At 45.5% G+C, this 14,475-nt stretch overlaps 1 protein-coding gene across 12 annotated transcripts in view; it reads right to left on the bottom strand.

Annotated features, from left to right (window-relative positions):
• Positions 1–14,475, bottom strand: part of LOC116949353 (voltage-dependent L-type calcium channel subunit alpha-1D) — a 226,318-nt gene that overhangs the window by 104,313 nt on the left and 107,530 nt on the right. For 9 of the 12 annotated variants that reach the window (XM_032966575.2, XM_032966569.2, XM_032966565.2 and 6 more), the window contains exons 5-8: positions 12,066–12,208; positions 6,327–6,479; positions 5,200–5,396; positions 118–221 (exon numbers count right to left, since the gene is read on the bottom strand). In XM_032966575.2, coding sequence (XP_032822466.1) covers positions 118–221; positions 5,200–5,396; positions 6,327–6,479; positions 12,066–12,208 — 597 coding nt within the window. Of the gene's footprint in view, positions 1–117; positions 222–730; positions 835–5,199; positions 5,397–6,326; positions 6,480–12,065; positions 12,209–14,475 lie in introns of all 12 variants that reach the window. The other 3 variants (XM_032966566.2, XM_032966573.2, XM_076072065.1) reach the window with 1 other exon arrangement.

Here is a 14,475-nt window from a genome sequence, read left to right as displayed (position 1 = left end):
TTAGAAATATTGCGTTGTAAAAGAGCACGCAGTTGCTCACAGACAGGAATGCAGTAGTAGTAATAATAATCATGAATAAAGATTGACGATTAAAACTTGGAAGCTGAAGTTTCTTACCCGCTCAGCACACCGAGCACCAGGTTAAGCACGAAAAAAGAGCCTACGATGATTAAACTAACATAATACATCCATGGCCACTCGTTCCCAATCGCATCATTTACCTGGAAAATGGAAGGACACGGGATAAGTGTGGTTAGGAGGGCAACACACTTTCTGACAGATGCTGGGCAATCGCTGGAAATTGATTCGCATTAATGGAGGATCTGTATGCAGAAAGGGTTTTCAGGTTTTTTTTTTGCTTTGTGCGCGATCGTTTGGCTGGCTGTGAAGACTCGCAGTGTGCGCGCAGCATTGTCGCCGGGGAATAATCGCGTCGCCGTGAGCACAGCGACGGTGGGGTTATTTCTCGCAAGGTTAATCAGACATCTAAAAAGAAGCGTGGCGGTGAAATGGACCTACGATTGTGAGGATATATATTATTAAACACGTACCAGAGGTGTATAAAAAAACTATTCAAAAGAACTACGTCAAATCGGAATGTTCATTGTGGTGTTTAAAAATAAATGAAATTGGGCACGTCTTAGCAAGCGACGCCTCCATTGATGCCAGCGATTTCCAGCATCCACACGGCACACACAAACGAAAATCAAAAGCAAGACTTCCGGCTTACCCGCTCAATACACCAAGAACGAGATTAAGCACGAAAAACGATCCGAAGATGACCAGACTGACAAAATAAACCCAGGGTAACTCAAAGCCCATGGCGTCATTCATCTGTGGAGGAGGGTGACACAGAACATGGGGTTTACTGCTTGTGGCTTGCGGAGGGAAACATGCTCTAGACGAACATAGGGATTAAACAAAACAAGGAACGAGTAAATCTGAAGAAGAAAAAATGTTGCGTGTCACTCAGATAATTCCCAGGTGTACATTTAAGGGCTTCTGGGGGGAGAAAGTGTAGACGGGATCACAGCTTAAGAAGCTCTCCGTTGCTCTGAAGGTGCTTAGCTGCTGCCGCCGCCGCCGCTGCTACTGTTTGATATATTTGTTTTATCTTCTGGAGTCCCAAGATGCGTGTCCCAGGCCGTACGAGGCTACAACAGAATCAAGGTGAGGTGAAGTGGCACGACTTAACTAGGGGTCAGACAACACAGAGAGCAATCACGTGCTGAGCGAATCTTTTCATTCTCGACATTTCACGTCGGCCTAAAAACGCATCATTTTAAATCACATACGCGACACGTGTATAAAATGAATCATTCAAACTCACAGGTTAAATTCACCCCTCTATATGTGTCTATGCGTCTTTATTTATCATGTCAGTGTTGGCGTCATTATTTGGTCGTTTTATTTAATTTTGTAAAATTGCATTGCAATTCAGCTCCGGCTTGAAATGTAGACACAGCATCACCTACTCAGCTGGGTATTAACGCGGCCTAACGGTAGCGCCTTCGTCACGTGCTGCAGAGGTTCGTGGTACGAATCCAACGGCCGCCCTGGTCATCACTGTGCATGTGATAACCCTAATAATAATACTAGATGCCGTCTGCTTTACAGTCCACGTTAAAGATCCCCTGACATCATTCGCAAGAGGAGGCCCATTGTGTGCCGAAATTAGGGTCCAAATTTGCCAAATTCTAAATTTACACCGCCAATTACTCAATTCGGATTATACATGCCCCCCTACTGATACACTGATTCATACCCCAGGTCACTCTTGCAATGAGACATCCTGCTATCTTGTGTTCTCACCGCCTGGTTAAACAAAATTAACTTGAACTATTCATCAAATTATATTTTGCACAAATGCATGGACATTAAATTGTTAAAATGTTCTCTCTATATATATCTCAACCAATTGGCTTTTTGTTTTTATTATTGCTTTTTAATAACCCAGATCTTTCTTTAAAAGGGAACGTATAGCATCAATGGGCACTCTGCTTGAATAAAATTGAAACCTACCAACGCACGTAACAAAATGCCCATGCAATTGGAAATAGCACTGCCCTAAAATGATGTGTACAATAGGTGACGTTTCAGGCAATGGGCCTCCTTCATAGCAAAGATAAATACAGTATATATGTCTCATTTAGGAAGCAGTACCATTGACAAATTTGATAGATTATTGTTCTTTGAGGATTGTGCACCACTACCAATGCAACATCATAATTTGTTTATTTCATTTTACACACATGCTATTTTTTTTCCGCAGGCCAGGGTTTCCCTTATTTGGCAAAGAAGTGTAAACTACTTAGGTAATATGGTTGCCATTCGTTAAGATTATAATAATAATTTGTATTTAAACCAGCTAAGACTTAACTGAGCTTTCAAAATAAAACTCACCACCAACCCTCTCCTTCAAATGGCCCATTCAGCCCTCTATATAGTCACACGCAAGCTCATGCAGTTAATGTAATGAGAATGTCCTGGACTTGGTTCCCCTGAATACTCTTTTATTATTACCATAAACATTATAAAACCGGCCAAATTGATCATAGTGTTGGCAAAATCTTGGCGATAAAAAAAACTAAACTGAATAGTTAAGCCTTCTTGGCCTAGGCCAGGGGTTGGCAACCAAAATAACAAGAAGAGCCATTTTTTTCGGATCCGGTAAAAAAAACTCTTCAATTCTTCAAGAGCCGCAATGTATGGGAATACAAGACGGTGGTCATAAGTGTACTTGGTACCAGACCACCTTGGGCTGAAGGTCAATTATTGATTTTATAAGGCCGTATGTTCTGGACACTCGGATAAAGAGAGGGACAGAGCTGTCAACTTGTAAGTTGGATCCGACGCTTGGGGCATTGACCAGATAGACATTGAAGGCCCAAATGAATGGTGTGAGTTTTCTGGGAACGTCTGGTGGAAGACCCGGTGTAGAAATATTTAAACTTCTACCTCCGGGGAAACTTCTCCTTCAATCCAGGGGAGGTCGTGGACATTGAGTACGAGTGAACGTTGTTCAAGACCTCGATTGTGGATGCAACTGTGAAAAGCTGGAGCCTCAAGGCAGTTGGTGCCCATCATGGCGGCAACACTAGGACCCACTGGTGGACACCAATGGTGAGGGGAGCTGTCAAGTTGAAGAAGGAAGTTTTCTTAGTTATGATCGGAAAAAGGTCTGCCAACTCGATTGAGAGGTCCTGGCTTGCCAAGAGGGTGGCAGCTGTAGCAGTCGCTGAAACGAAAGCCCGGGCATGGAAGAAGTTTGAAGAGGCCATGCAGAGGGACTACCGGGCAGCCTCGAAGATCTTCTGGCAAACCATCCGACGCCTTCGGAAGGGTCTACAGGACGTGGCCCTGGCTGTTTTCAGGAAGCGTGGCGTAACATTGACCTCAACTAGGGAGATAGGTAGAAGAAACACTTTGAGGAGCTCCTCAACTCAGTGGACATGCCCTCCCCTCAAGAGGCAGCCCTGGAAACAGCTGGGGGGGTAGGATCTTTCACGGCTGCTGAAGTTACTTCGGCGGTCAAGGGCCTTCGTAGCGGCAAAGCTACTGGGGTGGACAAGATTCGCCCATTGTTGTTTAGAACGCTAGACAGTGTAGGAGCTCCGTGGATAACACGTCCCTTCAATGTTGCATGGAAGGTGGGTACAGTACCTCTGGATTGGCAAACTGGAGTTGTGGTTGCCATTTTTTTAAAAGGGGACCAGAGGTTGTGCTCCAACTACAGAGGACTCACACTCCTCAGCATACCAGGTAACGCCAGAGTACTAGAGAGGACACTCCGCCCAATGGTCGAGCCTTGGATTCAGGAGGAACAATGAGGATTCCATCATGGTCGTAGGACAGTCCTCAAAGAGCCGCATGCGGCTCCAGAGCCGCAAGTTGCTGACCCCTGACCTAGGCAATGGATGATGTTGTGTGGCTCGTTGTACAGTTTGGATTAGACACCACTGCTATTGTTACTGAATTACCTCCGAGGACAAATACACGTTGGAGCGTGTTACAGAATCCAAGCATATGCATGATTTTTCCCCATGTTTTTCTTATTGATGTGTATACCCCCCCACATTACATGACCAGCGGCGAATTAACTCCAACGCTGTCCGTACATGGTGGCAAACCCCATCACAACAGGAAAATGCATACATGATCTAACAACACGCGAAAGGATACACCCAGACAAACAGCAGGAAGGCACAACTCCCATCATACCGTGTTATCTGATTACCACATTGCATGTGCAATGCTCTCAATTTTGTCCAGACCACGAGCTCAAGAGCGGAATCGTGGCCATATTGTCGATTAGACCACCAACTCAAAGAGTTGGAAAATGTGGCCAACCCAACAGGCAGCGGTAAAACTAACATTCAGCAAGTGAACTGGTGGTCCGGACAAGGCTGAGAGCATTTTAAACACAGTGTGACGATAAAACTGCCACGGTGGCAAGATGTTAACTGCCTCGCCTTGTATACAGGAGGTTGTGGGTTCGATCCCAACCCTGACACCTGCATACATGGAGTTTGCATGCTCTCTCTTTGGTCGCGTGGATTTTTATCTAGATCACCCGGTTTTTCTCTCCACATTTAGCAACATGCCTTGAGAGTATTTAGCTGCTATAAATGTCCACGTGATAAGCCACTCCGTTGAGCTCTCATTTGCGGCCAAGTCGCTTCTGAAAAAGATATACATACCTCAGTGGGCCCTTACCTGGTAAAATAAAAAATAAAATAAAAAATACAAATAATCTATAGTATATTCTTGGTTCTTTCGGTAAAGTCACGTAGAAGGAAAACCATCAAATAATAAAATATATAACAATAGAATAAAATTCTCACGACGTTTCGACTGCAACACAAGGAGTCATCATCAGGTGTGAAAACCACAGCAAGAAAATTTGAAAAAAAGTGGCGTTTTTTTAACGTTATTTTTATTATTTTATTCTTTCCCTTCTACGTGACTTTACCGAAAGAACCAAGAATATGAATCCCTGCAGTCACGAAAGCTTTAAATCAAAAGTCTATAGTATATTTACAATTACACGCACACAAGGCATAGGAATGGGAGTTGTGCCTTCCTGCTGTCCGTGGGCAGCACGGCTCTGCGCGTTTGTTAAATCCACCCGTCGCGACGCGGCTGCGAGGGAGCGGGCGAAGTTAGCCGCGAGCGCCGGCTGCGAGCGGCGCGTCTCACCCAGTACAGCACGTCGGTCCAGCCCTCCATGGTGATGCACTGGAACACGGTGAGCATGGCGAAGAAGAAATTGTCGAAGTTGGTGATGCCGCCGTTGGGGCCGGGCCAGCCGCCCCGGCAAACGGTGCCGTTCATCGCGCACTGTCGGCCGTGGCCCGCGAAGGCGCACGGCGTTGGGTCGTCCTCCACCATCGTGTCTGGTTGGCACCATGGATTGGGTCAAATATTGTCGCATGTTGAACATCTCTCGCACCCTACGCAGCCAACCGTGCTAATCGGAGGTGTGTTTACAGTTGGACTCTGGCGACCGCACCTCTGGGTAATGCCGCGGCTGTGTTAACCGTTAACATATTAAAATACTACGTGCCGTCTGCTTCTCGACGTTTCTAGAAATAGTTGGCCATGTATGCCGGCGCGCCATGGGCAAAGTTTTCCAATTGTAATGCGTGCCTCCTAAATGACTTCATTAAGAAACCACAAACCAATGCAGTGCGGAGGAATACATTGTTAAACACAAGTGCAGGGTGCATCATGGATAACAAAATTATATAAATAAAATTATCATAATTTGTCAAGCATTTATCTTAGGAGCTCGACTGAAGACATTAGAGGCATACATTTTCTTTGTGCTTTTCCCCTCAGCCGAATCTGCCCTTAGCCACCATTACAGGTGTGAATTCGGCCATAAATGCAGACACCTCGAACATTGACATTGCTTATAAAATATAACAACCTTGCATTCCCACGCAATTCGTGTTTTTGTTTTTTTACCAAGCAACCATTACAAATATTTGTACCCCCTTATTTTGTTGAGCCGAAGCAAACTTTCTCAGCGTACTCTAAAATGTAAACCATAATGTTAGGTGCAATCTCCAAACGTACTAATAAAACAGTGGCCGTGTTTTCATTTCGCCCAAATTAGTATAGTTTTATATTTTGGTCCTGTTTCGGTGCCTTTATACCCCGAAGTCTTACCCATGAGCCTAACCCTCACCCGATTGCATTAGGAGGCAATAAGTAGGGAGGGGACGGGCAACAAATATCCATTTCTCCCACACAAATATTTACCTGCTGAAACCTGCTATCAACATTCCTCTAAACTGGCAACCCCCAAGGCAACTTCTTACCGGTGTTGACGTAGAAGCAGGTTTTGTGCATTTTGCCAATGAAGAGCTCGAGGCCGATGATGGCGTAGATGATGATGACGAAGAGGACGAGGAGGGCGATGTGGAGCAAGGGGACCATGGCCTTGATGATGGAATTGAGCACGACCTGCAAGCCTGATTTTCGAAAAATATCATCAATGCTGTCAGCGAACAAACTAATCGGATCTTACGACGCGCCGTGGATGCTGAATTAAGGGTAACGGTTAAATAATTAAGGGTAATGGTTCAATAATGAGCAGGCAGGAAGTCCATATTTCCAAAATAGTTTTTTTAGTGTCCAGTGACCTCTTCACCTTTTGCACCCTCATCAGCAACGTTAAGCCTGTTAAGTAAATGTTGCCGGATAATGTTAATCCGGAAGATCAAGAGGTTGAGGGACAACAAACATCTGTTCTTTTAAGTGGAGAAGGCAGACTTCCTTCCTGCTTATTATATATCCGTTAAGACTGGCACGGCATACATGGTGAGGTGTGACCAGCATCGTCATAGCCCAGCGTCCTTTATCTCACCAGTGTGCATTAAGCACGCCACACCAGGTCGTTGTTTCAGGACGAGTTAAGCTCGGGAAAGCCAAAGCGAGGTACAGAATCTGATTGGCGTCTGGCGTATGGGCATCATAACCAGGAATGAAACTGGAGTCTGCCAGTAGTGTAGCATAGTCCAATAACTAATGTTACACAACCGCACTCACATGCACACTCTCATCATCATCATCACCACACACAAAGCCACTCGCGCTCTCACACAATCACATACGCACACTCAAATACTGCACACACACACACACAATGCCCTACACTCATATATAGCGCTCTCGTGCACACATTAATCACACTCATTACTCACACACAAAATACCAACCCATCACTCACTATCAAAAACACACAGTCCGTTTCACTCGTACATATAAACGACAAAGAACCCCTGTATAGCCGTGAACAGACTGTTGGGGCAAGTGCTGCTAGCGAACAGGCTGGCACAGCACACGAGGGGGTGGCGGGTCAACAAAACGCCCGGCCGCCTTTGTTTCCCAAATGCTGATGATTACACACCGCACCAGGTGCTCATGTAAGGCTGAGTCTAGGGGAGGCCCTCGGTAAGAGTCTCATCACCGACGTTGGCTGTGAACGGGAATCGAGCTCTGACCGCCAGGTTCCGAGTAAAGTGCACCGACACATGCATCGCAACACTCGCTCGACAACTGCCATTCGCCCCAAAGTGACAGTGATATCATCACAGTGCTATTGCCAGGCCATGTAGACTTTCGGATCGTGTGAAGTGTCGAAGTCTCGCCGACAGGAAATCATAGGGCAGGCTCAGGTTTGTATGGGATGACTAATAGGTTACTGAAACATGCACTACCTGTGCTCCCCACTGTACCACCTTGCTGTGTTTTACCCGCCCGATGCTCTGCCCATTGTTGTAAGCATCGCTTCTGTCTTTGTTGGTGTAGGTTGGCTGCCTCCACTCCCATGTAGTACCATTCACAAGACTCCTCCTAGAGGCTGACCTTGACACCCCTGGTACAATTTATCAGCAAATCTAACGAGCTTGAAATCCTGCCGTACCAAATCAAACCATCGCCTCTTTAGCCCGTGCCATGCCCATTTAGCCTCCTCAATCCGGCCAAACAGAAGCTGCTCTGGCATTCGGTAGCTGGGCATGTGGGCCACATAACCCAGCCAACACAGCCTCACTTGCTGGAGGTGCTCACCGACGTACTGCAGTTAGGCCAGGCTGAATGTTCCGAATCAGTGCAGGTGTTAACTGTGAAGGGGTCAAATCTTGACTTAAAGCTTTCGTGACTGCATGAATTCATATTCTTTGGGTATTTCGGTAAAGTCACGTAGGTAGGTTATTTTCTTTTAACCTATCTACGTGACTTTACCGAAAGACCCAAAGAATATGTAAAGGGGTCAGTGTTGCTCAGGTGACAGAGAAAATAATTCATGATTATTTTCGAGAAGACCCGGAGGTTCGTGTTGACTGCCATCCAGGCAGCTTTCACGCGGCGCTGCGCAGCGGATGAAAATATAACGTCACTCTCGTGATTCGGAGTGAGACCTCCGCGGCCAAACCGAGGCTGGTAATGAGCACACTGCCAAGGTACAGGATATCCTCCATGCTCTCAACAATTACCCCATTACTCATGGAGAGCTGAGGATGTGGAGTGTACGATGACACGGTGTACCCAGGCCGGTGTTTGTTTTGGGAGGGCTGATAGTGGAAAGCTCCAGGTTTATGAGCAAAGACTCAAACTTATTGTCAGCCTGAGCAGCAGTTTGGTAAGTCATCAGCGAGCTCGACGTGATTCATTAGTATAGAGCCACTCCTTGCCCTCACGCAGACTTCGATCAGCCTGCCATTGTATTTGTACCACATGTTAATTGCATCGGAACGGCCATGGTTATCTTCTCAAACTATGTGGTAAAAAAACATAAATAGTGTTAGGGGCAAAAAAAAACCCTGATGTACAGGGAATGGTACCGACTCTTTGCCATGCAGCTTTGCCCGGAACTGTCCACCATTGAGAATTTCTGTAATAATCTTGAGCAGAGTTGCAGCAACCCATAGGCCTTATCCATGTGAAAAGGGCACATATGTAGTTCCTGTTGAAATCCCTAACACAATTATTCTGTAGAAGATGGACAGAGAATATGGCATCTGTGCAAAAATTGTCCTTGTCCCATAGTTGTGTTTGGGCTGAGGAGATCATCCTACCCCAAGATCTCACAACAATGCTCAGCAAATCTGCAGACCTAATGCTGAGGGCTGAAAATCAAATTACCATTCTGGCCCTTAAGGGAATAAATTGCAGTGGTGCTGTAAGTTATTTTTTGAGTGATTTGTGGCCGTGGCCCACCGAGGCACTTTTCCATCTCCTCAGCAGCCTACGACCGCCAATCATCCTTGCAGTGCGGAACAGCTCTCCAAACATCTGAGCGAAGGCTGCGGTAAGCCTCCTCATTTTCACGTGTGGGATGTTGTTGAACGGTGAGAGTGGGACCACCATTTTCACCATGAAGTATTGTGAGCAATGTCATGAAGAATGGCAATTACCCAAATTGCCATATATTTTATATTTATTTATATTTCCACTGAGGGCAGTGTTATCGACACAATATTGTATGCTGATATTTTGTTAATTGTGCTTGTACTGTCAATGCAATATCACGAAACAAGTTTAATTTTGTAGAAAGGGTCCGGCAAAATAACCCTCACCTGTACATGGCAGCAGACGCTCATCACACACACGTACACATGAACAAACACGCACACAGCGCCCTTCACTCACAATCATACAGCAACAAACGCCATTCGCCATTAAGTGGTGGTGACGTCACCACGGTGCTTGTGGCAGGCTATGTGCACTGTAAGGTAACGTGAAGTGTCGAACTCTCGCTGGCACGAGGTCACGGAACAGACCTAGAGGTACCATGGGTTGACTGACTGAGATGCACCACCTGTGATCCCTACTGTGCCAACTTGCTGTGTTTTAGCCGCCCCGTGCTCCACTCATTGTTGTGAGCGTTGTTCTTTTACCTTCCGCTGTTGGTGGAGGGCGACTGCCTCCAACTGCCCAGTAGCGTCCTTTACGAGCCTGCTCTACAGAGGCCGAACTTGGTACCAGTCATTGGCAAGCCCACTTAGCTCCAGATCCTCTCGCCAATGCCACGCCCGTTTAGCCCCCTCTATTCTGGCTGAACGAAAGCTCGTCCATCTGAACAAACTGTCAAATCGCTCTCCGTGTTGTTAACGTTAAAAAAAACGCCACTTTTTTTCAAATTTTCTTGCTGTGGTTTTCACACCTGATGATGATTGCTTGTGTTGCAGTCGAAACGTCGTGAGAATTTTATTGTTTAATATTTTTTATTATTTTATTGTTTCCCTTCTACGTGACTTTACCGAAAGAACCAAGAATATGAACAAAAGCTGTTTGGGCATGCGGTGGCTGGGCATATACACACATTTCAATATATCTGGTTAATCATTTGATTTGCACTGCCAACTTAATTTAATGGATTTAATTAATTATTGTTCTTCTATTTGTGTTAAACGAATTACGGTCTTGAATATTTTGTGTTATTTATTTTTTCAGATTTATAATTGTCAAACTACTTATCTGACCCAACTCTACTTTGAAAAAGAGACTTTGAGCTCTTACCTGTTGATTGAAATAACGAAAATGCAAATGCAGTGGATTTATCAGCATTCTCCCCACTAAATATGGATGGCGATTGTCAATTCTTATCTGCCCTAGCATCTCAAAGCATCGTACATCAATCACATCTCATCTAAATAATTCCAATATCCAGCTGTAGATTTTTGTGTGAACATATGCAGTGCAGGTATATTGATCTTCCCAGTATAAATGGCCTGGTGCGAGCCCACCACTGGTGGATTATGATCACAAGTTGCCCCCACATTCCACATTTTAATTGAAGCGACCTGCTCCTGTCATTAAGTATTAATTATAGTGGTGCCTTGGTTTTTTGATGCCATCGATTAACGATATTTCGATTAACAATCCGCCTTCCATAGTGGTCAAATTGTTTCGATCGACGATAGATTTTCTATTAACGATGTTCACGATATCACGTGGACCCACCAATGTTGGCCAATCGGAGCGCTCCTAAGCGGACTCGGCAGACCTCAGCCAACCCCACCTTCTCCATCAACCTATTAAGCCATCCATATTCTTCACCTATAGTAAGAATTTTTATTTTATGCTCTATTTGTGCACCTTTTAATGCTCCATTTATTCAGCATTTATCCATGTTTCAATTAATATGAATGCTTTAATATGTTCTTATAACGTTTATTTATGAAAAATATGCGTGTTTAAATATTACAAACGATGTATTAAGGTGAAAAAGGTCAACTTTCGATCGTCTTGGAACAAATTATGCCTTTAACATGTATTTCCTATACTCGATTCACGATAACTTCAATGGTTTTCATGGAACCAATTAACATCGTTAACCGAGGGACCAATTTCAAACTGCACAACAGCATCAAAAATACATTAAATACAGTGCTCACCTCGCCGATATCCTGGCATTATCTCTCAATTTGGCAGGAAGGGTCGTTACAAATCAGAGAGCACTCACGAGTGCATCCGCTTGTTTTGTACTTTTGTTATCTTTTAGCCGATGCAGTCTATTGTACTGTCGGTTTATTTTCCTACCGGTACGATGCACACCACTTGAAGCAACTTACAATTGGGCGATGCTGCGTTGGCAGTGGTGCACAATGAGCGAAGCACATTGTGGCTTTAAAAGGAAAACTATACAAATATTGGTGACGCTGCCGGCAACTGTCCCTTCATCACAGCACGGTTGGCTACGCACGCTGCGAAATAAGGTCAACAAAGATACATGCATACGAAGAAGGGACATTGCCCGAAACGTCGGCAATTATATTTTTACCCTGTTAGGGCCACAAAAAGTGTTACATAATAGCGTACGTATTTATACGTGACTTTACCGAAAAAAACAAAGAGTAATTCCTGCGGTCACGAAAGCTTCAAATCAAGCCACAAAAGGTGTTACTGACGAACGTGCCGAGGGTTTCCACACCCCCCCCCCTCCCCTTAATTTGTGTTCTTCTTTCCCTTTAACCACCGGTCGTGAGCGATGTCTCGCGGTGCGAGCGCCAGCGGACCAGACGGGGAAGGGGGGCGGGGGCGACGGCGCTCACTGGGCACGCCGGAGACGAGTCGCAGCGGGCGCAGCACGCGGAACGCTCGCAGCGCCTTCACGTCGAAGCCTCCCGACTTCCCTCCCATGGGGCTGCCGCCTTCTCCCACCTTCGTCACCTGCTCCAGCACGACGCTGAACAACCTGCGGCGGGTGGAGGCGGCGGCGGGGGGCGGGGGTGGGGGGAGAGAGGGGACGCGCACGCGCGCGCGTGATCGTCTCGAATCGTCCGTCCGTCCGTCCGCGAGTGAATTACGAACTCGTTTTTGTGCTGTGCGCGTCTCTTGCGGTGCGTCGCGGGGTCGTGCCGCGTGTTTTTTCGGCACGATGCCCGACGTTCCGCTATTCGGACGCTGAACGCTCCCGTCAACTCAGTCTCACCGAATGTGGACACGTCAGACCTGTCCCTGAATGAGCTCCCAGCGTGCGGAGCGAAACGTCGGGCGTCTTTCCGAACGACACTCCGTAGCAAACCCAGAAATGCATTGCTGAGCTGAAGGCAAGCCGTGTATTTGGTGCTCCCATTCATTGCTGCAGGAAAATATCATTTGACCCTTGCAAAATACAGATGCAGGAAAGTGAAGTGTGGTTTCTGCATAAATGATATGATTATATGCTGGTGAGAAATAATAAAATTGCATAATAGCGTACGACGTTTCGATTGCAACACAAGCAATCATCATCAGGTACAGAAGAGCTAAATTTAAGAGAGGAAACACATAACTGCAGATATATATATACAGAGCCCCAAGTAGAGGGAATTAACACAGACACACCAGGGGATACAGAGAGAGACGGAGGAGCACACTAAATCAAACAGGGTTTAGCAATTTTTTGAAACCATATAAAGCAACACAGACGGTCGGTCAAAACACAATTAACGCATGGTCTGGTTGATTACGCTATTTCAAAGATTGCAAAATTGCAAGTTAAGTGTGACATTTAAGAGAGTGATAGAATACAGACCGCATACACATATGTAGACATCCAAGCAGAACGAGTTAGCACAGAGACACATGGGGAGAGACACGCACACAGTGAAGCAGCATCTCTGTGTCGAGGCCTTAAATAGACAGAGACGGCGGGGCTGGGACTGAGAGACAATGGGACACAAATTAGCATGAAGAGAGTATCCATCAAAAGGACGGCGCGGGTGGATGACACAAGTTGTCAAGCACATAGGGGGCTGTGGAGGAAGCAGCAGCACACACTCGGAGACACCAAGGCACACACACACACTGGCAGAGACAGCACAGTGACACAAACCCAAGCCAAAACACAAAGGCAGACACACCAGCAGAGACACAGACTTCACACCTCCCCGTAGAGGTGGCTCAAACTCGATTTGGCACTTTCGTGACTGCAGGAATTACTCTTTGTTTTTTTTCTTCTGTACCTGATGATGATTGCTTGTGTTGCAATCGAAACGTCGTACGCTATTATGTAATTTTATTATTTCTTATTTCTACGTGACTTTACCGTAAAAAAAACAAAGAGTAATTCCTGCACTCACGAAAGCGCCAAATCAAGTTTATATGCTGGTGGTGAATAAGGATGTAATGGTGCATTTATTCAACAATTAACATCGCATATTGTTAAACTCACGATAATTAATCATTTAAGAAGTGTATATGAAATAATGTTTAAGTGTTATTCTTATGTGTGTTGAATGTAATGGGTTCATGTCACCCCCCCCCCCCCCCCCCCACCAGAAGCCAGGACAGCTGCTGCCATTGACTGCCATGTTAAAAACAACTTTTTAAAAAATCTCAAATTCTTGAATCAAATCATGACCCTGAATCCTGCCAAGTCACTAAATTGCTGGGGGTTGGAGGGGGGGGGGGAGTGAATCACGCCACGCGTATTGGATAACATCGATCGGAAAGGCCAATGAGCCAATTGATTAAAGTTACAGGTTGCTTCAAAAACATGTGAACACTTCGGAGAATTTGCAACAAGTCCACAAGAAATGTGCTGCTGCCTCCGGGCTCTGGAGATCACCTGGAGAAGATTCCAGGCCACCTGTTGACAACGATGGCGAACAAGTGGAGACTCTTTGACTTTTTGAAGCTATTAACATACATTTGTTATCATGTTACAGTGGAATATTTCCCATTCCTTTTACATTTAAAACGATAGTCCCATGTAAGTGTTAACATATTTGTGAAGCACCCTGTATTTTGTTTTTTCGGTAAAAAACAGACGGTGGTCTGTATTTAATTAATTTTACTGTCCATAACTTTCTACAGCCTGTGACCAAATAGCACAGAAGGTGCACAATCTCATGAGATATCAGAAGCTAAGCTGGTATGAGCCTGGATAGTGTTTGGATGGGTGCATAAACAGGTGTTATAGGCCTAGGTCAGTGCAGTGCAGCAAAATCAATTGTTGCACTGCGCCTCTATGATCCC

The sequence above is a fragment of the Petromyzon marinus genome, chromosome 36 (genome assembly GCF_048934315.1).
Source record: "Petromyzon marinus isolate PM22_M1 ecotype Great Lakes invasive population chromosome 36, UKy_Petmar_22M1.pri1.0, whole genome shotgun sequence".
Classification (NCBI taxonomy): domain Eukaryota; kingdom Metazoa; phylum Chordata; class Hyperoartia; order Petromyzontiformes; family Petromyzontidae; genus Petromyzon; species Petromyzon marinus.
This window is presented reverse-complemented; position numbering and strand designations above follow the sequence as displayed.